Genomic DNA, 23,265 nt, shown 5'->3' on the forward strand with positions numbered 1-23,265 from the left:
CTCTAGAATTTGTTTTTCTATATCTTACAGTTATATCTTCATTATGTTTATGTTTTCCTTTGCATTTCTTATATACATCGTCTATATTTTTGTTTTACATGATTTAATACCCTTGTTTACTAATTCTATTGTCTCTTTCATTTTCAAGTTTGTCCTTATTGAGTAATTTCTCCTGATTATGGTTACATTTTCCTGCTTCTTTACATGTCTGGTAAATTTTGGTTACATGCTGGACATTGTGATTTTACCATGCTGAGTGGTATATTTTGTTGTAGTCCTTTAAAGAATTTTGGACTTTTTCTAGCAGGCAGTTAAGTTACTTGCAGATTAGTTTGATCCTTTGGAGGCTTGTTTTTAAGTTCTTTTATGGAGGTTCTAAAATCGTTCTAGTTCTAAATTATCCTCATTTCTAAGGTGTTGCCCTCTGGAGTCTCTAAAGAACACGCATGTAATGATTGAGGTCTCTCCACTCTCCATGGATGGAACTTGAATGATTGACACTCCTCTGTGAGCTCTGCAAATTGTCATGATAACTTTCTGATAATTTTTCTTTTCTTGGAAGTTGTTCTTGGCAAGCTGCATAGAGTTTACTCTGCACATGTACAGATTGACATTTAGCCATACACTCAAGGAACCTCTGTACTTATTTTCCTGGAACTCTTTTTTTTGTTTGTTTTCTGCATAGCTCCATCCTCTATGGGACTCTGGCCCACAAATTTTAGCTGTCTTCACTTCTCCTTAATCTGATCTCTTTCTCTTTATTTCAGCATGATAGTTGGGTTCCTTGTAGGTTACCCAGTCCTGTGCCACAGTCTAGTATTCACCTGTAAGAAGGAAGCCTTCATAGTGGTAGAGCTTATTTCATTTCTTTGCCTTTTCTCAGAGATCGTCATACTGTGCTTCCTTTTTTCCATTGGCTGAAAAAGTTATTTCTCTTATTTTGTCCCATTTTCTAGTTATTTATGGGCAGGAGGCTAAGTCTCCCTCATGGCCATTACAGAGTTCTCCTAATAGGTATTTTAATGAGCAAGGAAGTGAGATTTTTATAAAAGTGGAGATTCTTCAAGGCAAATAGCAGATAACGGAACCAGGAACTTTTCTAATAATACCATCTGAGTGAAGGATCTAGGACTCAGGGCAGGTGCCTAACTGAGAAATGGGTCAGAAAAACAGAGAAAGATTGTGTGGATGCTTGTTTAGTATGGTTCTGGGGACCTCAGGGCCTTCCCATCCTAACCTCACTCACCTTGCTCTCAGGTCACTGCTGTACCTATTGTTTTCTTGATGTCAGAAAGCCCTGGATAGGGAAGATATTCTTTACTATTATTATTATTATATATCACAAAAGATTGATCTATAGAGCAGAAAAATATTGGCATCAAAGTGTAAATATCTAGTACTTAGTCCTTTGCTGAGATTTGGGAGGGAGTAGGGAGCCCTAGTAAGACTTGTGACTTTGATAGGCTTTCTGAAAACTCTATCTGCCAAGGTGTTTGAGTTCAGTCTACTACCCCTTTCCCTCTTTTCCCCCTCTGGCTGCAGTTATGATAGCGTGCCTTTTCTCATGCATGACTATGACCTGAGAAGAACAACCAATATTCAGAAAGTCATGCCAAATGCCTCCTTTGCACACCCTTCTTCTTTCACATGGGATTTCCTGTCGACTCTGAATGCAGGCGAATGGTTTGTACAACCACAGGTAAGACACATTCCCCAGCTCAACAAACTTTTAATAAATCCCTCTTCTGTACGAGGTCATGTGCTGCTCCTGGAGATAAAGACTTTAGATGAAGATAATCACACATGCACACAATTTTATTCCAGTTTGGTAGCAGCACTATAACATTGGCAGGAGGGTTTTTCTAGTAATGCAGTCAGTGTAATTACTGCTGTCTACATTCACTGGAAATTCTGAAACAAACTTGTAAACCTGCTCTTGTCATGTATTTCCTTTTTATCCAAGCATTTCATAGACTTTTACAGTGGGCCTACCACGTGTATAGCGTTTTCCTGGGCATTTTGGATAGCTTACAATCATAGATGAGGCAAAGTAAGAAACATATTTATTCTTGATTCCTTCTTCTTACCATTCAACAAATATTTATTGAGTATCTGTTGGATACTAGGCACATGGAATACAGTGGTGAATAAACATACATCCAGCCCTAATGGAGTTCACAGGATAGCATAACAGGCAATTACAGTTCATTATAAGTGCTGAACTACAGTTAATTTCAGGTTGCTTAGGAGCACACAAGAACAACTTCTTTCTCATTCTGAGGGATGGGAATGGTGGATTCTGGAAGAAGGAGGTATATAGGCTGATAAAGGTGTGGTGATATTTAAAGCATGTGCTGTGTACATTGCAATTTTGAGGCAAGAGTGACTGGTTCTACTTGAGAGACTTGAATACTTCATGCAAACATATCATTTGAGCTGAGGGAAGATCGTTACTAAGGGGAACCATGGGTAACGATGGTGGTGTGTTTCATAGATTACAGTACACTGGAGCAAGAGGGGATATGGGGGGGTGTAAAAGAAAGAAAGGAAGGGAAGCATGGAGGGAAGGAGAATGACAAAAGAGGGATAGGAAGGAGATGGAAGATAGATTAGGAGAAGAATCTGGGAAAACATGTTGAGAGAAGATTATAATAATGCTAAATAATAAGTTAGAGAGTTTGGAATTACCCTGGGTATTTTAAAGTGGGTAAAATAAAAGGTCAGATTTGCATTTGATAAGTTAAGCCTGCCTTCTTAAGATAGATTACAGAAAATAAAACAACTTACATTTTCTAGCTTATCATATGTCTACGGGAAATCCATGTGACCTAGGTTTTACCAATTAGATATACTCATTTGAGACTTTGATTTTGAAAATAAACATCTGAGCAGGACAGAAATCAGGCATCTGTATTTCTAGCAGCTGTGGCAGCAAAGATGGCATGGTGTGGGGGTCAGCTGTGTAATAACTCTCTTATCAGCTAATTGGGTAATTAGGAAAATCTTAAGGTATTTTTCATTGTGTACTAAGGGTAGAATGGAATTTTATTTGTATTTGATGTTAATCCTGAGGACATATTTGATCCTTTTTCATGTAAAAGTAGTGAAAAGTAAATAGTTATAAAAGGATGGACTTATCCACCACAGACTCATTCTATTAACTAGTGTTAATATAAGGAATATCTGAAAGTAGATTTTTTCAACTGAAAGTAGTAATTAATGCATCTCCTCAGAATACTTGTTTTCATAGGATTACATAGTCTATAAATGCTTTTTCCATGTGTGAAAACAATGGGATCACTCTGATATTCCAGGTTTCTGTGTGTATGTAGGCTCTGTATGTAAGTCCCATCATATACGAATAAATGGACACATACGAACTAGAGATGCTACGTTAGAATGTTTATATTGGATTGGTTAGGCATAGTTAATGTTTTGGCAAATTGTGTGTTCCAGATGAAAAGGCTCTTATATCTGATGTGTCACGTATGGCTTGTAAAAGTCTTACTTATTCTAAGTGGTAGGGTCAGATATGTTATTGCAATAAATTTTGATGGATATTTTTTAGGATTAATAGTTTTATTTTGGCATATTTAGGTGGTATGCTTGCAATGTTTAGTTATACTACTACTATGGCTACTGAGGAGTATCCTGAAACCTCAGGTTCAGATATGGTTGTCTGGGACGCTTTATTTTTAGATTTGGTTGTCAAGCTTTCTTTGCTTGCATGCTGTGTGGTCAGAGGTGTTTGAAGTAATATTGGCATGTGATTTAAAAGATTTGGATGTTTGGATAATTTTTCCTAGGAAAGAAATTGGTTTTGTTTGTGAAGATTATTCTGTCACTCTTTTTTTTTTTTTTTAAAGATTTGCACCTGAGCTAAGAACTGTTGCCAATCTTTTTTTGTTTTCTGCTTTATCTCCCCAAATCCCCCCAGTACATAGTTGTATATCTTAGTTGCAGGTCCTTCTAATTGTGGCATGTCACTCTTCATTGGATTATGGATTGATGATTGTGAGTTCATTATTATTTGTTAGTATATTTATTATTCTTGAGATTACTTGTGAAAATTAAGTAATCTGATTGATTATGGAATAAAAATAGATACAGAAGTTCTGGGAGTTGTTCCTGGAAGCTCAGCTGAGTTCCTGTTTCTTCAGCAAAATCAACATTTCTATGGAGCTTTCTTAAATCCTTTTGTGAAGGTATAATTCTCAAAATGACAAAAATAAAATTGTTATGCATATAGTGAGCATGAATACAAGTTTTATTTAGCACATTAATGAGGGAACAAGCAGGATGACAAAACCCACTCCAAAAACAAGTGAGAAGCCAACATGTATATAACTAGTGCAACAAAGAAATGCTGAATTTAGATTGCTAAGTTAGATACAAACCTAGTGTGTTAACTTGGTCAGTATACTCTATGACAAAAAAGCCGTATCTTTGGAGTTATGTTCTCTGTCAAAAATCACTTGCATCTCTACTGGACAAAAATCATTTCTACTTTTATCAGTTTTTTGTAGGTTAACATCTAGCTTTACATAGTCTGGTCCTAATCAAAAGTGCATAGTAATTTAAACAAAGGTACATTCCCCTAAGAGTCAGATGTCTCTTAGATGGGCTTGTTAAAGAATGTGCTAGGCAGTGACCTTTCTTACTACCTGTAATTCTGGGACAATGTACAACAACAGATACCAGACAGTTTTCATAGGAAGGCTCATAGGTGTTGGTTCCAAATATCAGTTACATCTATGTCCTTGATGGAGACTGGGGACTTGTCATATCTGGTTGAATGGAATGGATTCTCAAATACAATCCTCCAGATATGGCCTCAGTTGCACAATTTGTCCAATTCTATCCCAGCAAAAAGGAGGACAGATTTTTATTCAATTTATGCAAAGGACTGCATTGCCATGAAAAGTTGAGGCTTAGTAAAAGTATTTGTACCTGAATTCTGAGGGGTTGATGAGAATAAGATACTAAATACAAAGAATGTTTTGTACAAGCATAAGTGTTAGAGGAAAGTCAAAAGAAAATGGGTTTTCTTATGTGCCCATCAGATAATGGAATGGTAAAAATAGTACCAACAGAATTCCAAAATGAATAAGCATGATTAGATTGCCTTCATCAGTTCATTCAATCTGGCATAGTTAATGTCCTGCTATATCTTGGGTTATCAGTGTGCTTTCACAAAATTATCTGCTCTTGGTCTAAAAATTTAATCTTGGAAATCCTGACACAGTCCCCTAAAACAGATGGATTGGTGTCTACTTGAGGTGGCAATGTCAGTTTACACTGGGAAGCCTGTTCCTATTAGTTTATTCCTTGCCATATCAATAGGTAAGAGGATCTGTTACAGTCCTTTCAACTAAGATTTTAAGTCTAATCTTTCCAATTTCTGATCTGTATCTTATAGAAGAAACCTTCAGACAAGCATGAGAATAAAGCAGAAACCACTTGAGCATAATAAAATGGAATTTGCCTTCTTAATTTATTAGAGTAAACAACAATATCAGAAAGGAAGAGAATAAAGTCCTCTATTAGTAGAGTATAATGCATAACTATTTTTAAAAGATTAAACATATGATAGGCATTGAGAACATGAACAGATCTCCTGGTACTTCCAATCCATTCTTTAAAACTTTTAAAACTGTCAAACTCTGAAGCATATTTATATTGTTATTTTACCTGCACAGTATTAACTGGGAAGGTAGAGGTTCCCTTTTTATATTTTACAGCTCCTGTCATAATGAGGACTTAATGAACCGGCAGTTTTTATAACAGTGTTCAGCTATGTATGAAACATGGACCTTTCCACTTCTGGCCATGACAATTTACAAGTACTGGACTTGTCCTCCTGTGCAAACAACTAGAAAACCAGGCAAAATATATGAAACAGCCATTCTCCGACGTCGGACAACAGGCAGTGCAGAACTGTGATCCATGAGAGAAGGGAGCAAATTAGGAGAGCCTATGATTGCCCTCATGTTCTGCCTGGAGGCACTTTCCGCCTGTCACACAGCAGAAGGAACCTAAGCAAAGCATGGCTATCTTGTGGAATTGAGGAGAGAGAGACTGGATTTTGGAAAGGTCAAGGTGGCTGGAATTTTCAGGGAAGAATATGAAAAGAGAAAGAGCTCTCCAGAGAAAGGACTCCAGAAATCTACATAGGAGTCTGCTTGAGTATTTTGCTGATATCTAAAGTATACACAAATAGGGTGAGGCTCCTCAAGACTGGGAAAGGTACAACTAGGGAGTTTTTAGCTGAACTATTCTAAGAGCTCACATGGGTCTAGAAGATATTCAGGTTCTAACTAGCTATATTGGAGAGATTTTGTTGGACATCTGTGGCCTTCAGTAAAAACCCCAGAAAGGTCACACCTCAGTAATAGAGTTAAACTAGCCCTACTAGATTAAAGGCTATTTTAGACCTGCTCTAAAAAATATCAAATTGATTTGCTAACCTAATTAAATGTCTGGCAAAAAAACCCCACCATTGTACTTTAAAGGAGACAGCAGTATCAAGATCTGTGTAACAGTCTCAATGTCCAACATCCAATGATAAAATTACTAGGCATATAAAGAAGAAGGAAAATGTGGCTTAAAACCAAGAGAAAAACTGCTCATTAAGAAAAGATCCAGAAAAGACAGAGCTAATAGAATGAACGGAAAGGGACTTTTTAAAAGCTTTTACAAATGTATCAAGGACTCAAAGGAAAACAAGAAGATAATGAGAGCTATGTAAGATATAAAAAGAACCAAATAGAATTTCTAGAACTGAAAAACTACAATATCTGAATTTAAAAATCCACAGGATTTTCTTGAGGGATATTGGTCCACAGTTTTCTTTTCTGGTAATGTCATTATCTGGTTTTGATATAGTAATGCTGACCTCATAAGATGAATTGAAAATGTTCTGTCCTCTTCTGTTTCTTGGAAGAGATTGGAAAGGATTAGTATTATTTCTTTCTATGTGTTTGGTAGAATACAATAGTGAACACACCTGGGCCTAGAGTTTTTTTGTTGTAAGATTTTTACTTATAAATTCAATTTCATTAATAGATATAGGGCATTCAGGTTATCTCTTTTTTCTTGAATAATTGTTGATAGTTTGTGTCTTTTGAGGAATTGGTCTATGTCATCTCAGTTGTCGGACTTATGGACATAGACTTATTCATAATATTTTTTATTATCCTTCTAATGACTGTGGGATCAGTGGTTGTATTCCCTCTTTCATTCCTGATTTTCATAATTTGTAGTTCTCTCCAATCCCCTGTTTCTGTTAAGCTGGCTAGAGATATATCAGTTATGTTGCTCTTGTCAGAGAAACAGTATTTGGTTTCATTGATTTCTTTATTGTTTTTGTATTATTAATTTCATTGATTTTTGCTCAAATATTTATTATTTTCCTTCAAAATTTCTTTGGTTTTGATTTTATCTTTTCTGGTTTGCTAAAGTGCAAACTTAGGTTATTGATTTTAGAATTTTTTTCTTTCTTTTCTAACCACTGTTTCAGCTGTATGTTGCATTTTAATTTTTATTTAGTTCAAAATATTTTTAAATTTCTCTTGAGCCTTCTTTCTTGACCCATAGGTTATTTAGAGATTTTTTTGAATTTCCAAATGTATTCAGATTTTCCAGTTATCTTCTTATTATTGATTTCTAGTTTTAATTCTGTTCTGGTCTGATTGCCTACTTTGTATGATTTCTGTTCTTTTATATTTATTAATGTTCATTTTATGGTCGAGAATATGTCCTATATTAATGTACCAAGTGCATGTGAGAGGAATGTGTATTCTACAATTGTTTGGTAGAGTGTTCTGTAAATGTCATTAGGTCAAATTGGCTAATATTGTTGTTCAGGTTGTCTCCGTCCTTATGGATTTTCTGCCTGTTCTATCAGTTACTGAGAGAGGAGTAATGAAGTCTTCAATCATAATTGTTGATTTGTCTATTTTTCCTTTCAGATCTATATTTTCCTCATGTATTTTGAAGCTTTGTTGTTAAGAGCATACACATTTAGGATTGGTATGTCTCCTTGGAGAATTTGCCCCTTTGTCATGAAGTTTGGTAGGCAGAATAATGGCCTCCCAAAGATGGCCATGCCCTGATTCCTGGAACCTGTAATATGTTACTATACCTGGTAAAAGGGTCTTTGCAGATATAATTGAAGTTATGGACCCTCAGATGAATAGATTATCCTGGATTATCCGGGTGGGCCCAATCTAATCACATGAATCCTTAAAAGCAGAAAATCTTTCTTAGCTGCAGTCAGAGAGATGCAACAATCGAGAAGAGGGAGGAGAGATTCAAACCATGAGAGAGACTCAACCCACCATTGCTGGTTTTGAAGATGGAGGAAGCAGGCTATGAGGCAAGAAATTCAGGTGGCCCCTAGAAGATGAGGATGCCCCTTACCTGACAGACAATAGGGAAATGGAAACCTCAGTCCTACAACCAGAAGGTACTGAATTCTGCCAACAACCTGAATGAGAAGCAAATGGATTTTCCTTTCCCAGAGACTCCAAAAAGGAACACAGCCCTGCCCACATTGTGACTTTACCCATACAAGACTTCCAACCTACAAAACTATAATAAGATATTATATTTGTGTTGTTTTAAGCCAGCAAGTTTGTGGTAATTTGTTACAGTAGCAATAGAAAACTAATTATGATATAATGCCCTCTTTATCCATGATAATAGTAACTTATGAACATAGACATAAAATGCTTCAACAAAATATTAGCATCTCAAACCCATGATTATATAAAAAAGAGAATATATCATGACCAAGTAGGGTCCATCTTGGGAGTGTTAGATTGGTTCACATCAGTCAGCTAAAATCATTCTTAACAATGAGAGAGCGAATGTTTTTCTCCTAAGATTGGGAACAAGATAAGAATGCCCTCCCTTACCACTCCTATTGAAAATCATGCTGAAAGTCCTAGACAGTATACTTTGGAATGAAAAAGAAAGAAAAGCCATACAGACAAATAGATTTCAAAGGAAGAAACAAACTGTCTCTATTCACATACAAACTGATGGTCTATGTAGGAATTCCAAGATAACCTACAAAAAAGCTCCAAGAACTACTAAATCAGTTTAACAGGGTCACAGGATACAAGGTCTATATACAAAAGTCAACTGTATTCCTATATTCCAGTAATGAAGAATTGGGATTTGAAATTAAAATAATACTATTATAATAGCATCCAAAAAATCACATACTTGGCCATAAACCTAAAAAGATATATGTGCAGGATCTGCATGCTAAAAACTATAAAACAGTGATGAAAGAAACCAAGTGAGCTTTTTTTTTTTTAAGGTATCAACAAGCTGATTTAAAAATGTGTATGAAAAGGCAAAGAAACTAGAAGAAAAAATAATTCTGAAAAAGAACAAGGTTGTAGAACTCATACTACCTGATTTCAAGACTTACTATAAAGCTAAAGTAATCAAGAATTTATGGTATTGGTAAAAAAGGATAGGCAAAGATCAGTGGAACACAATTGAGATCCCCGAAATAGACCTACACCAAAAGAAACTAATTTTTGACAAAGGTACAAAGGCAATTCACTGGAAAAACGACAATCTTTGGAAGAAATGGTGTTAGAATAATTGGAAAAAATTTCAAAATTACAAGATTAAAAGAATCGTAACACATAATTCACACCTTATACAAAAATTAACTTAGAGTAGATCATAGAATTAAATATATAACATAAAACTATAAAACTTGTAGAGGAGAACATAGGAGAAAATCTCTGTGACCTTGGATTAGCAGTGAGCTTCTGGTTATGATACTGAAAACATGATCCATAAAAAAATGATAAATTAGACTTATCCAAATCAAAACTTCAGGGCCGGCCCCATGCCCAAGTGATTAAGTTCACGCACTCCACTTTGGCAGCCCAGGGTTTTGCTGGTTCGGACCCTGGGCGAGGACGTGGCACCACTCATCAGACCATGCTGAGGTGGCCTCCCACATGCCACAACTAGAAGGACCCACAACTAAAAAATATACAACTATATATTGGGGGAATTTTGGGAGAAAAAAAAAAGATTGGCAACAGTTGTTAGCTCAGGTGACAATCTTTAAAAAAAAAAAAATCAAAACTTCGATCTGCAAAAGACACCATTAAGAGAATGAATGATGATCTACAGACTGGAAGGAAATATTTGCAAATCACACGTCCAATAAAGGATTTGCATCCAGAATATATTAACAACTCTTGAAATTCAACAATTAAAAAACAAGCCAATATTAAAAGTGGCAAAAGAGTTTAACAGACACTTCACCAAATAAGATGCACAAATAGCAAATAAGCGTATGAACAGATTTTCAATATCATTGGTCATTAGGGAAATGCAAGTTAAAACCACAATGCAATAACCTTACTCACCCATTAGAATGGCTAAAATCAAAGAAACATAATAGCAAATTCTGACGTATCCCTCAGGAATGAAGGTGAAATCTAGGCCTTCTCAGATGAAGGAAAAATTAGAGAATTCATTGCCAGAAGCCCTCTCTAAAAGGAATGCTAAAGAAAATATCAGAAGGCAACTTGGAACTTTAAGATGGAAGAAATGGCAACAGATATGGTAAATGTGTAGGTGAATAGGATGGACTACTTCTCTTAATTTTTAAAAAATTTGTGACTGTTAAAAGTGAAAATTGTACCATTTTCATATGAAGTTTTCAGTGTATGTAGATGTAATATATAGAATTACTATAACATAATGGGGGGAGGGAGAAGGTAAAGGGACCTATATAGTTGTAAGAATTCTACATTTTACTTGAAGTGTTAAAATATTGACTCTAAATAGACTGTGAAAGGTTAGAGTAGGAAAATATTTTGTAATCCTTAAAGCAACAATTAAAAATAGTACAAAGAGATATAGCCAAATTATTGTTATACGTGCAGTTTATGTATATATATAAATGGTAAGTTTAAATGGAATACTAAAAGAAATTCAAATAGTCCAAAAGAAGGCGAGAAAGGAGAACAAAGGAACAAAAATAGAAAGGACAAGCAGAAGAAAATCATAAATTGAAATACCTAAATTCAACCATATCAATAATTACATTAAAAGTAAATAGTTGAATCACACCAATTAAAAACAGAGATAATCAGGTTGGATTAAAAAAAAACAGACTCAACTTCATGCTGTCTACAAGAAGCTCATTTCAACGATAACTGCTGTATTATTTTAATCTGTTTTATAGGTTAATGGTAAAATAATGCATAAAGACATGCCATACAAACACTGATCAAATTAAATCTGGAGTGACTATATTAATGTCAGGCAAAGTAAACTTCAGAACAAGGAAAATTATTAGTGATAAAGGAGGGACATTACATAATAATAAATGGGTCCATTCGTCAGGAACACAGAACAATCCTACATGTGTATGCACTGAACAATACAACTTCAAATTTTATGAAGCAAATCTGATAGAACCTTAAAGGAGAAGTAGAAAAATCCACAATTAGATGTTTCAACACTCTTTTTTCAGTAATTGACAGAACAAGTAGGCAAAAAAATCAGCAAATAGGTAGAAGATGGACTATGTTCTGGGCCATGAAACAAATTTTGACAAATTTAAAAGAACAGAAATAATATCAAGTGTGTCCTCTGAGCAAAATGGAGTTAAACTAGAAGTCATTAACAGAAAGATAGCTGTAAAATTCCCAAACGTTTGATTTCTTTTTCTTTTTTCTAATTGGATAAATTTGGCATGTAACATTGTGTAAATTTAAGTGTACAGCATATTACTTTGATACATTTATATATTGTAATGTTGCTGTTGTAATAATATTTATCACATTAATGTACAGTGTAATATTATTGTCCGTATTCAATATGTTGTCCATTAGATCTCTATGGCTTCTTTACTACTTGTTACAGATTTGTACCCTTAAACACCATCAGTCTTATCCTCCCACCCCCCATCCCCTGGTAACTACTGTTTTACTTTGTTGTTTTTTTTTTACAGGTTTGACTTTTTTAGAGTCCACATATAAGTGATATCGTACAGTACTTGTCTTTCTCTGACTTACCTCACTTAGCGTAATGTGCTCAAGGTCCATCCATGTTGTTGCAAATGGCAGGATATCCTCATTTCTCATGGCTGAATAATATTCCATTTTGTATATATACCACATCATTTTTATCCATTCATCCATTGATAGGCATTTGGGTTATTTCCACATCTTAGCTATTGTAATTAATGCTGCAATAAACATGGAAGCACATATATCTCATTGAACTCCTGTTTTCATTTCCTGTAAGTATATACCCAGCAGTGGAATTGCTGGATCGTATGGTATATCTATTTTTAATTCTTTTTTTTTTTTCCTGCTTTATCTCTCCAAATCCCCCCTGGTATGTAGTTGTATATCTTAGTTGCAGGTCCTTCTAGTTGTGGCATATGGGATGCCGCCTCACTGTGGCTTGACGAGCGGTGCCATGTCTGTGCCCAGGATCCGAACCAGCAAAACCCTGGGCCACCGCAGCTGAGTGCACAAACTTAATCACTCGGCCATGGGGCCGGCCCCCTATTTTTAATTCTTTTGAGGAACCTCCATATTGTTTTTCGTAGTGGTTGGAGTAATTTACATTGCCATCAACAGTGTATAAGGGTTTCCTTTTCACCACATCCTTGCCAGCACCTGTTGTCTCTTGTCTTCTTGATGATAGCTGTTCTAACAGATGCAAGGTGATATCTCATTGTGGTTTTTATTTGCATTTCCCTGATGACTAGTGATGTTGAACATCTTCTCATGTGCCTATTGGTCATTTTGATGCCCTCTTTGGGAAAATGTCTATTTAGTTCTTCTACCCATTTTTTAATTAATGGTTTCTTTGTTATTAAGTTGTATAAGTTCTTTATATATTTTGGATATTAACCCCTTATTTGATATATGGTTTGCAAAAATTTTCTCCCATTCTGTTGACTGTCTTTTCATTTTGTTAATTGTTTCTTTTGCTGTGCAGAAGCTTTTGAGTTTGATGTAGTCCCATTTATTGACTTTTACTTTTGTCGTTTGTGCTTTTGGTGTCACATCCAAAGAATCATTGCCAAGACCAATACTGATGAGTTCCTTCCCTATGTTTTCTTCTAGGAGTTTTATGGTATCAGGTTTTATGTTTAAGTCTTTGATCCATTTTGAGTTAATGTTTCTGAGCGGTGTGAGATAGAGGTCCAATTTCATTGTTCACGTATTTCTCCAGTTTTCCCAGCACCATTTGTTGAAGAGGCTGTCCTTTCCACATTGCGTGTTCTTGGCTGTCTTGTTGAATACTAGTTGATCATATATGCTGGGATTTAATTCTGGGCTGTCTATTCTGTTCCATTGGTTTATGTATCTGTTTTTGTGTCAGTACCATACAGTTTTTATTACTATGGCTTTGTAGTATAGTTTGAAATCAGTAAGTGTGATACCTCCGGCTTTGTTCTTTTTTCTCAGGATTGCTTTGGCTACTCAGGGTCTTTTGGGGTTCCACACAAATTTTAGGATTGTTTCTTCTATTTCTGTGAAGGATGCATTTTAGTATTTTGATGAGAATTGCACTGAATCTGTAGATGGCTTTGGGTAGTATTACCCAGTTTAACAGTATTAATTCTTCCTATCTGTAAACATGGGATGTCTTTCCATTTGTTTGTGTCTTCTTCCATTTCTTTTAGCAAAGTCTTCTAGTTTTCATTGTACAGATCTTTCACTTCCTTGGCTAAATTTATTCCTAAGTATTTTATTGTTTTTGATGCTATTGTGAATGGGATAGATTTCTTTATTTCTTTTTCCAATGCTTCATCATTAGTGTAAAGGAATGCAACTGATTTCAATATGTTGATTTTGTGTACTGCCACTTTACTGAAATCATTGATTAGTTCCAACAGTTTTTTGGTTGTCTCTTTGGAACTTCCTATATATGAGATCATATCAGCAAATAGCAACAATTTTACTTCTTTCCAGTTTGGATGCCTCTTATTTCTTGGTCTTGCCTAATCGCCCTAGCTGGGACTTCCAGTATTATATTGAATAGGAGTAGTGAGAGTGGGCATCCTTGTCTTGTTCCTTAGAGGAAACACTTTCACTTTTTCTCCATTGAGTATAGTATTAGCTGTGGATTTGTCATATATGGCCTTTATTATGTTGAGATATATTCCTTCTATCTCCAGTCTGTTAAGGGTTTTTAATCGTGGAAGGATATTGTATTTTGTCAAATGCTTTTTCCACATCTTTTGAGATGATCATGTGATTTTTATCTTTCATTTCATAGATGTGATGAATTACTTTTATTGATTTGCATATGTTGAACCATCCTCGCTTCCCAGGAATAAATCCCACTTGGTCGTGGTGTATATTCCTTTTGATGTGTTCTTGAATTCAGTTTGCTATTATTTTGTTTAGAATTTTTACATCTATATTCATCAGGGATATTGTTTTTCTTTTCTTTTGGTATCCTTATCTGGTTTTGGTACCAAGGTAATGCTGGCTTCATAGAATGAGTTTGGAAGTGTTCCCTCTTCCTCAATATTTTGGAAGATTGAGGAGGATTGGTGTTAATTCTTCTTTAAATGTTTGATGGAATTTACCAGTGAAGCTGTCTGGTCCTGAAGTTTTCTGTGTTGGGAGCTTTTTGATTACTGACTCAATCTCTTGATTCATTATTGGTCTGTTCAGATGTTCTATTTCTTCCTGATTCAGTCTTGGTAGGTTGTGTGTTTCTAGAGATGTATTTATTTCTTCTAGATTATGTAATTGGTTAGCATATAATTGTTTATAGTTGTCTCTTATGAGTCTGTCTGTTTCTGTAGTATCAGTTATAATGTCTCCTCTTTCATTTCTAATTTTATTTGAGTCTTTTCTCTTTTTCTTAGTTAGTCTAGCTAAGACTAACTTTATCTTTTCAAAGAATCAGCTTTTAATTTTGTCGATCCTTTCTATTGTTTTTCTGGTCTCTATTTCATTTATTTCTGCTCTGAATTTTATTTCCTTCCTTCTGCTAACTTTGGGCTTAATTTGTTCCTCTTTTTCTAGTTCCTTGAGGTGTAAAGTTAGGTTGTTTATTTGAGATCTTTCTCATTTCTTAATATATGCATTTATTGCTATAAATTTTCCTCTCAGAACTGCTTTTGCTGCACCCTATACAATTTTATATGTTGTATTTTCATTTGACTTGAGAAAAAAAATTTCCCTTTTGATTTCTTCTTTGACCCATCGGTTGTTGAGAAGTGTGTTGTTTAGTTTCCACATATTTGTAGACCAACTCACTTTCCTGTTACTGTTGATTTCTAATTTCATACCATTGTGGTCAGAGAAGATAGTTGTTATGATTTCAGTCTTCTTAAACTTGCTAAAATTTGTTTTGTGGCCTATCATATGTTCCATCCTGGAAGATGTTGTATGTGCACTTGAGAAGAACGTGTATTCTGCTGCTGTTGGATGGAATGTTCTATGTATGTCTGTTAAGTCCATTTGTTCTAAAGTTTGGTTCAATTCCATTTCCTTATTGATTTTCTATCTGGATGATCTATCCATTGCTGATAGTGGGGTACTGAGGTCCCCTACTAGTATTGTATTGTTGTCTATTTTCTTTAAGATCTATTAGTATTTGATTAATATATTTTGGTGCTTGGGCATTGGGAGCATATATATTTATGATTGTAATATCTTCTTGATGTAGTGACCCCTTTATCATTATATAATGACTTTCTTTGTCTCTTGTTGCCATTTTTGGCTTGAAATCTATTTTGTCTCATATAAGCATGGTTGCACCTGCTTTCTTCTGGTTAACATTTGCTTGGAGTATCATCTTTTACCCCTTCACTTTGAGCCTATGTGTGTCTTTAGAGCTGAAATGAGTCTCCTAATAGCAGCATATAGTTGGGTCTTATTTTTTAATTCACCAAGCCACCCTGTGCCTTTTGATTGGTGAGTTCAGTCCATTTGCATTTAGGGTGATTATTCATACATAAAGACTTACTATTGCCATTTTATCTTTTGTTTTCTTCTTATTTCTTAATCTCCCTTGTCTCTTTTTTCTTGTATTTCTGACTACCTTTAAAAATTGGTGGTTTTCCATGATGGTTTACTGAGTTTCCCCTTTTTTTATATTTCTTGTCTCTACTCTAGATTTTGTTTTTTCTGGTTACCACGAGGTTTGCATAAAATGTCTCATAGATAACATAGGCCCTTTTCTGCTGATACCAACTTACGTTCATTTGCCTAACAGCTTCCATCCTTTTATTCCTCCTCTTTTATATTTTTGCTGTCAGAAACTCTCTGTTTTTATGCTGCAAGTTCATTACAAAATTGTGGTAGCTGTAGTTATTTTTAATGCTCTTTTCCTTTAACCTTTATGCTATGATTAAATGTTTAATATTGTATTCTAAAATAGAGTTACAGTCTTCTGATTCTCTTTATCACCTTACTCAGAGTTTTTGTGTACATCTCTCTTTTTGTTTCAGGTGGAAGAGCGCCTTTCAACATTTCTTGTAAGGCAGTTCTAGTGGTGGTGAACTCCCTCAGTTTTTATTTATCTAGGAAAGCCTTTATTTCTCTTTTGTACCTGAAGAATAACTTTACTGGAGTATTCTGGGCTGGAAATTTTTATCTTTTAGTAGTTTGAATATGTCATTCCACTCTCTGTCTTCGCCTGTAGAGTTTCTGCTGAGAAATCTGCTAGTAGTCTAAAGGTGTTCCTTTGTAGGTTACTTCCACCCCCCACCCCCTGGCTGCCTTTAAGATTCCTCCTTTATCAATCACTTTTGACAGCTTCATTGCAATGTGTCTTGGAGAAGATCTTTCTGCATTGAGATAATAAAGTGATCTATTTGCTTCATGGACTTATATGTCCAGTTCTTCCCCAGATTTGGGAAGTTCTCAACTATTATTTCTTTAAATAAACTCTCTGCCCCCTTTTCCTTGTCTCCTTCTGGTATACTCATTATTCTTATATTGGCTTTCCTAGTGGAGTCTCATAGCTTTTGTAGGCTTTCTTCACTTTTTAAAAATCTTAATTATCTCTCCTTTTCCACCTGAATCATTTCTAGATTCCTGTCTTCCAGCTCACTTATTCTCTCTTCTATATAATCTGCTGTATTTCCAGTGCTTTCTCTAATGCATTCTTCATCTTATTTATTGAGTTACTCAGCTCCAGAATTTCTGTTTGATTCTTTTTTTAAATTGGAAAATTCCAAAATATTTTTAAAAACATGTCTCTAAATAACCCATATATCAAAGAGGAAATTTCAAGGAAAATTAGATAAATTTTTGAACCAAATGAAAATAAAAATACAACATATTCAAATTGGTGGAATACAACTAAAGCACTGCTTACATGAAAACCCTGGGATTATCTGCTTAATTAGAAAAGTGTCTCAAATCAATAAGAAAAAGAAGAACAAATTAAATCCAAAGTAAGCAGAAGAAAATAATAAAGAGCAGAAATCAATGAAATGGAAACAGAGAAATAGAAAACATCAATGAAACAAAAGCTTATTCTTTTTTTTTTTCCTGAGGAAGATTGGCCCTGAGCTAACATCTGTACCAGTCTTCCTCTATTTGGTATGTGGGTTGCCACTACAGCATGGCTGATGAGTGGTATAGATCTATGTCTGGGATCTGAACCCCTGAACCCAGGCCACCAAGGCAGTGTGTGCTGAACTCAGCTACTATGCCACACAGCCAGCCCCAAAAGCTTATTCTTTGAAGAGATAAACATTGATAAACCTCTAGCCAACTGACCAAGACACAAAGATAGAAAACACAAATTTCCTATATTAGGAATGAAGGAAGGTTCATCAATATAGACCCTCCAGACATTAAAAAGGATAATAATGAAATATGATGAACAGTGAAGCTGGCTCATATTGGCTTACAAGAGCCAATTATTACATTTCAGCACTTTTGGAACCAGTTGTTAAACCATTATGAAATTAGGTGTGGCTGTAGTATTTAAGCAACAAAATTTGGCAAACACTACAAATCAGGTCTTTATATTCCTGGAGAGCCTGTTGTTAAACATTTAGAAGCATGCCATTGTCTATGAATAACTCTATGTTTATAATTCTGACAATTTAGATAAAATGAAACAATTCTTTGAAAGACACAAAATACCAAAACTCACCGAAGTACATAACCTAAATAGTCCTATACCTATTAAAGAAATTGTATTTGTAGTTTAAAAACTTCCAACAGAAAACTCCAAGTGCAGATGTTTTCACAGTGAATTCTGCCAAATGCACAAGGAAGAAATAATACCAATTCTACAGATATCTCCCAGAAAATAGAAAAGGAGAGAATAATTCCCAGTGCATTTTTATGAGGCCAGCATTCCTCTGATAACAAATTCACAAAAAGGCATTTCAAGAAATCTTGAGACTTATATCCCTTGTGAATATAGATGCAAAACTCAACAAAATATTAAGAGACTGAATCCAGCAGCATATAAAAAGAATAATATGTCATGATCAAAGGGGTTATATCTTGAGAATGTAAGGCTGGTTCACAGTTAAAAATCAATGAATTTAACCATGTTAACATACAGAAAGAAGAAAATCATATAATAATCTCAGTACATGCAGAAAAATCATTTTACAAAACTCAGCTTCCATTTTTGATAAAAACTCTCATAGAACTAAATATAGAAAGGAACTTCCTTAACTTGATAAAGGTATTCTCCAGTATATCTACAGCTAGCACACACTTAATGGTGAAAGACAACTCATTCTCTGTAAGACCTGGAAAAAGGAAGGATGTCTCACTACTCCTATTCACCATCATATTGTAAGTCCTAGCCAGTGCAATAAGGGAGGAAAAAGGCATACAGATTGGGAAATAAAGAAATAGAACTATTTCTGTTTGCAGAGGACCTGATTGTATATGTATCAAATCTCCAAGAACTAATAGGTGAGTTTAGTAAGGACACAGGAAACAAGGTCAATATTTAAAGAAAAAACAAAACCAAAAAAACCTGAATCTAATCAGGGAAGACTTCTGGTCTCAACTTGAACATGTAAAGAGTTTGGAAATTGTTGCTCACACCCTTAAAACAAGAAAAAACCCAAACTGAAAATCAGTGATTTTTCTTAGATCCATCAGAGAATTGAAGTCACAGGGTAAACCACCACTCCAAAATCTGGAGAGACAGGTGACTACAGAGGATCACAGACAAGATCAGCTTACCAGAAGCAGAAACCATTGGAGCCAGTAACTGGTAGGAACAGTTTAAATAAGTGGTTATTGTAACTAATTGCTGGAGGCTGAGTGTGGACCAGCTTGAGAATTAAAAACCTCTGGGGGCCTAGTTTTATATAGGGCCCCACACTTTTGTGGGTTTTACCTCCAGGAATTCCATCAGGTTCTTGTAGTGAAGATCATGGAACAAAATCTCTCCTGTTTTGGGCAGAAGGAGGAGAAAAGTAGCACTTTTAAAATAGATCCAGAATGTTCTCCATTACAAAGGCCTAGTCTCCAGGGCGAACCACTTTACCAGAACCTTATCTAACATGTAGGGAGGGTAATTAGTCAACTCCAGCCCCCTCCAGCCTTCCTGTCTCATATAAGGGTAGAGAAAAAAAGACTAAAAATATGCTTCTGAAAGTCATAGCCCAAAGACTCAGACCCACTAAACAACTAAGATTTAATAAAAGATTGTAGACCACTTCCCTTCCCCAGCACCTTACCACTACAAGAACAGGGCTTCAGATAATAATAGTGGATTACAACTGAGTGAGCTGCCACACAGACTCTGTTTAAGAAGGAGTTCTTAAGGAACCCAAAGACAATAGGAGAGGAAACAAAACAAAATAAGGAAACTGAATCCTCTGTGTACCTATAGCTATAGCAAACATTAAACACAGTCCAGGTCCTAGCAAGATTAATACAAAACCTCACCCTAAAAGCATAATTATCTCAGTTCCTATTACCCATTGGCTCATGTCTAGCTTCCAGCAAAAAAATGTATAAGATATGCTAAAAGACAAGAAAGAAAACACAGTATGAAGAGACAAAGCAATCATCAGAACCAGATTTGGATATAACACAGATTTGGGAATTACCAGATAGAGAATTTAAAATAACTCTGATTAATATATTAAGGGCTCTAATGGAAAAAGTAGACAACATGCAAGAAAAGATAGGTAATGTCAGCAGAGAGATGGAAACTCTAAGAATCAGGAGGAAGGGCTAAAAATCAAAAACATTCAACAGAAATGAAGAATGCCTTTGATGGGCTTATCAGTAGACTGGACATGGATAAGGAAAGAATCAGTGATCTTGAAGATACGTGACTAGAAACTGAAACACAAAGAGAAAAATGAATAAAAAGAACAGGACAGAATAGCCAAGAACTGTGGGACAATTGCAAAAGGTATAACATACCTGTAATAGGAATACCAAATGAAGAAGAAAGAGGAAAAGAAACAGAAGAAATATTTGAAGTAATAGTGGCTGAAAATTTTCCAAAATTAATGACAGACAGCAAACTACAGATCCAGGAAGCTCGGAGAACATCAAGCAGGATAAATGCCAAAAATCTATAGATAGGCAAACTGCAGAAAACCAAAGATGGAAAAAAAATCTTGACAGAAGGCAGGGGGCAGTAAAAATCCTTAAGCTATAGAAGAGCAAAGATAAGAATTACATCAGATTTCTCATCAGAAACCCTGCAAACAAGAAAAGAGCAAACTATTTATAACAAAAGAAAAAAACCTAAAATTCTATATCCAGCAAAATTATTTTTCAAGATTGAAGGAGCAATAAAGATTTTCTCGGACAAAAAAAAGCTGAGAGAATTTGTCACCAAGAGAATTGCCTTGAAAGAAATGTCAAAAGAAGTTTTTCAGAGAGAAGGAAAATGATATAGATCAGAAACTCAGATCTACATAAAGAGTGTCAGAGAAGGAATAAATGAAGCTAAAATATTTTATTTTTCGTATTCAGTATAAAACTTCAGGTAGAAAATGTAGGAGAAAATTGTGATGACCCTGAGTTAATGAGTTCTTACAGCACCAAAAGCATGATTCTTAAAAAAAAATAGATAAATTGGACCTCATCAAAATGAAAAACTTTTGCTCTTTGAAAGACATTATTAATAGGATGAAAAAACAAGTCACAGACTAAGAGAAAATATTTCCAAATCACGTATCTGACAAAGGATTTGCATCTAGAGTATCCAAAAGATACTCAAAACTCAAAAATAAGAAACCAACTCACTTTAAAAAAGGGCCCAATATTTGAATAGACGTTTCATCAAAGAAGATACATGGATGGCAAGCTCATGAAAAGATTCTCAATTTAATTAGTCATTAAGGAAATGCAAATTTAAACCACAATTAGATACTACTGTATACCTTTTAGAATGACTTAAAAAAACAAAAGACTTGAAATACCAACAACTGGTGAGAATGTGGATCAGTTGGACTCACATGTATTGCTGGTGGGAATGTGAAATGATACAACCACTCTGGAAAACCATAGTTTAATGTTAAACATCCACTTACCACAGATTTCAAGAGAAGGAATATTACCAAGAGTAGAAGTAATATGAAGCATACCAAACATATCTAATTATTTCTGGCATCCTTCTTGCCTGCAAATATAGTCGTGCAGCACATAATGACATTTTGGGCAATGATGGACTGTATACATGATGGTGGTCCCATAAGATTCATACCATATAGCCTAGGTGTATAGTTAGGCTATACCATCTAGGTTTGTGTAAGTACATTCTATGATGTTCACACAATGACAAAATCACCTAAAGACGCATTTCTCAGAATGTGTCCCTATTGTTAAGTGATGCATGACTGTGCTATAATGTAGCATAAAGGAACCAGCCTTTGATATTTTGGTGTCTAAGAAATAGCACATGATTTGGGATGAAGAAACATTTAACAATTTTCTTCTTCTGAATTTAGAGTCCTATGTTTGAAAGGCAGTGTAAAAAAATGGCATAGTAGGTTGGTCACTTAACACAGGAGTGTTAGATACTTGAGAACAGTGAATGGCAGTTTGACTACCTATTAATCAGACTGATAATACAATGTTTTAAAATAAAAATAGCAGAAGATAACATAATTTTAAGGAACTTGAGCTCCTTCAGAAGTAAATAACTTTTGTTTTTGTTATTTTCTAATGATAAAGGACATGTCAAAGTTAGCACAAAGCACGCAATTATTTGGGGGAGATATAGGACCTCTGCTATGTGGGCATATGACCCACAATGTAAATAAAGGTTTACTCCATAGTTTAAGGTGAAGATTAAATATTCAAAGATCAGTATGTTATTTTAACAGAAAATTAAATGATAGTCTTGCAGTAGTATAACGTTTGTTAGTAAAGGATTTACAAGCTCTTTAAAAATCTTAAGTTAAACTAAACCAACTTTGTCAAAATTTTAACACATTTCATTGCTTCTTACCACACATTATTTGCAGGTATTATAAATTAAGCAAATATACTTTATCTCAAATCTTCTATAACTTGTTGTACCCACTCATTTGTCTTTAATTATTTTGTTTCACATTCTAGAGTAATTGGATACTTTAAATCAGCTGTATCACTAAACACACTGTTTATCAGTTAGTTGACTTTTTTCTTTTCATAGCAAGATTTTCTTGGTGAAGAAAGTAGTTTGTTAAAATGTCTTCTAGTACAAACTCCCCATCTCATTACTAACCAGCACTTTGACTAGCCTTGTTCTAGCATGATATATATAGTGAGAAATAATATACCCAAGGAAAGAATCCCAGCTTCAGGGGTGGATTTTATTCTTGGACTTGTTCACCTATTAGTTGAATGATTGGGCGTGTCACTTATCGTTTACCTATAAGTTGAATAATTTGGCATGTCATTTATCCTTTTTAAGCTTCAGTTTTCTCGTTTTTAATAAAGAGTATTCTGAAGTCAAATTGAACAATGCGTTTTAGTTTTTTGTTTTTTTTTTTTTTAGAAATTGTGTCTTATCGTTACCATAGTCCAGCTCTAAAAAGAGCTCAAAGTACTTTTAAGTGACCACTGTCATAGAACTTCTATCATGTTTTATTTGCCTGTCTGTCTTATCTCTCTTACTAAACTGTGAGTACCTTGAGAGCAGGAATCGTGTTTTATGAGCACACAGAGTATGCTTGCTGAATGAATGATTATGTAGTATCCAGAGCTTAGTAAACAAGTCTGAGTGTCATACTCCTTTCTTCTCTCTCAGTGTCATTGAAAATGTACAGTTAATGGCATCCGTAAGTTTATGTTT

General features: G+C 34.8%; 1 protein-coding gene across 4 annotated transcripts in view; it reads left to right on the forward strand.

Annotated features, from left to right (window-relative positions):
- The window catches only part of GDPD4 (glycerophosphodiester phosphodiesterase domain containing 4), a 121,511-nt gene that overhangs the window by 56,219 nt on the left and 42,027 nt on the right, over window positions 1-23,265 (forward strand). For 3 of the 4 annotated variants that reach the window (XM_023645661.2, XM_023645662.2, XM_070273259.1), the window contains one exon: window positions 1,543-1,699. The exons of the other annotated variant lie outside the window; for it this stretch is intronic. In XM_023645661.2, coding sequence (XP_023501429.1) covers window positions 1,543-1,699 — 157 coding nt within the window. The remainder of the gene's footprint in view (window positions 1-1,542; window positions 1,700-23,265) is intronic. 4 annotated transcript variants of the gene reach the window in all.

Source organism: Equus caballus, chromosome 7, assembly GCF_041296265.1.
Source record: "Equus caballus isolate H_3958 breed thoroughbred chromosome 7, TB-T2T, whole genome shotgun sequence".
Taxonomy (NCBI): Eukaryota; Metazoa; Chordata; class Mammalia; order Perissodactyla; family Equidae; genus Equus; species Equus caballus.